This window comes from Propithecus coquereli, unplaced genomic scaffold, assembly GCF_000956105.1.
Source record: "Propithecus coquereli isolate 6110/MARCELLA unplaced genomic scaffold, Pcoq_1.0 Scaffold37, whole genome shotgun sequence".
NCBI classification, from domain to species: Eukaryota; Metazoa; Chordata; class Mammalia; order Primates; family Indriidae; genus Propithecus; species Propithecus coquereli.
Window position 1 is genome coordinate 2,853,701 of NW_012149396.1, and position 1,924 is coordinate 2,855,624.

At 39.4% G+C, this 1,924-nt stretch overlaps 1 protein-coding gene across 1 annotated transcript in view; it reads left to right on the plus strand.

Annotated features, from left to right (window-relative positions):
- DCC (DCC netrin 1 receptor) overlaps positions 1-1,924 on the plus strand; it is a 1,232,106-nt gene that overhangs the window by 1,090,200 nt on the left and 139,982 nt on the right. The window contains exon 18 of the mRNA XM_012651723.1: positions 935-1,097. Within this exon, the coding sequence (XP_012507177.1) occupies positions 935-1,097 (163 nt within the window). The remainder of the gene's footprint in view (positions 1-934; positions 1,098-1,924) is intronic.

Genomic DNA, 1,924 nt, shown 5'->3' on the forward strand with positions numbered 1-1,924 from the left:
TTGTTTGAACCCACTGGCTGCTTTTAAGTTGGATTCGTTCATCTTTGACATGTTGAAAACTTAAATGGGCTTTATTGACAGCATCTTACAAGGAATGGAAGTAAATTGTAAATGATTTGTATCAAATAGTTTGTCTTTCGTTCCTCATAAACCACAGCCTCTCTAGCTCTTGTCACTTTGGAATTCTTATATTAATAGTACAAATTGCAACTTTCTTCTACTTCTTCCTTTCCACTCAATACAATAGCTTAATTTTTCAAGTTAAGATATAGCTCATATGCCAGAAATTCATCTTTTGAAAGTATACAATTCAGTGGTTTTAGTATATTTATAAGGTTGTGCCACCATCACCAATATCTAATTCCAGAACATTTTCATCACCCAGAGGGAAACCCTGTATCCATTAACAGTCCTTCCCCATTCGGCCTCCTCCCCATTGCCTGGCAAACACTAATCTACTTTCTGTCTCCATGTATTTTCCTATTCTGGATATTTCATTTAAGTGAAACCATATAATATGCTTCCCTTTGTATCTGGCTTCTTTCACTTAGTGTAATGTTTCCATGGTTCATCCACATTATAGCATGTGAGTACTGCATTTCTTTTTATGGCTGTATCATACTCTATTATATGGATATATCACACTTTATTCATTAGTGAGTACATAGACATATAGGTTGTTTCTATATTTGGCTATTCTGACTAATGGTGCTATGAATGTTCCTGCACAAGTTCTTTGTGCAAACATAGATTTTCATTTATCTCGTGTAGATAGTTTAGGTCTTTCCTTTCATTTTTTCATTACTTTCCCCCCCTCACTCAGCTTCAGACATGCCCAGAACAATAGGAACTCTTTATAACCCTGAGCAAGCTTGACAAACACCCACTGGTACAGCTTCCTAAACCCAAACTCCATTTGCCTGTGTTTTCCCAGAGCCACCCATTGGACAGATGCATCCCCCACATGGCAGTGTCACCCCTCAGAAGAACAGCAACCTGCTCGTGATCATTGTAGTCACCGTTGGTATCATCACAGTGCTGGCAGTGGTGATTGTGGCTGTGATTTGCACCCGACGTTCTTCAGCCCAGCAGAGAAAGTAGGTAACAGCTGGCTCCCAAGAGGAAAGAAGTCACCATCTTTTGGGATTATGTTTTGGACAGCTCTCTTTCTGTGTTCTTTCATAACTCACCACATTTCCTTGTCTCCTGACCCTGGCAAAACTATATTTTGTCTATTTCAGTCCTATAATTAAGTAAGTGAAAGCTAAACTTGGAGATTTAATAACAAACAAAGCCATTTGGACCCACTTGCATTTCTGTTTGCTTTTACTTTTCCAGACTACTTCTCAGTTTCAAGTGAGGGCAGCTGTTCCTTAAGTAACACTTGGAGAATGGTCTCTACCACACCTTTGCTTATGACCCTCTCTGCAATCACATACAAAAGGTTGGAGAAGTGTGTCCCTCTATAAACTTATTTATCACCTTTGAAAAGGAGGCCTGTAGGCAGTTAATCAATACTTGTTGAATAGAGGCCTAAATATGGGATACCAAACTCAATGTAGTTACAATCCTATGGGTGTTTAGTTTGGAGGCAGCAGTTAAAGAAGATGTTACAGAAAGCTTAGACACTTGTCCTTGAGGATGCATCAGAAAAATAAGAACAAGCAGTTTGAGGAGAAGGAAAGAGAAGTTTATTACTTTGCTGGCAAAGGAGGAGAATGGAGACTCCTATCTGAAATGCCATTGTCCTAATAATAAACAGAAATACAGAGTTTTTAAAGGATGGGTTCTCAGCTTCAGGCAATTACTGTTCAACTACAGCTGGTGATTCTGATCATCCCATCTCTGCTGAAGACAATCTTGTGACCTCCACCCAGGACCTCCCTTTAGCAGGTCTGGGCTGAGCCATCTCCTTTAGCATAAA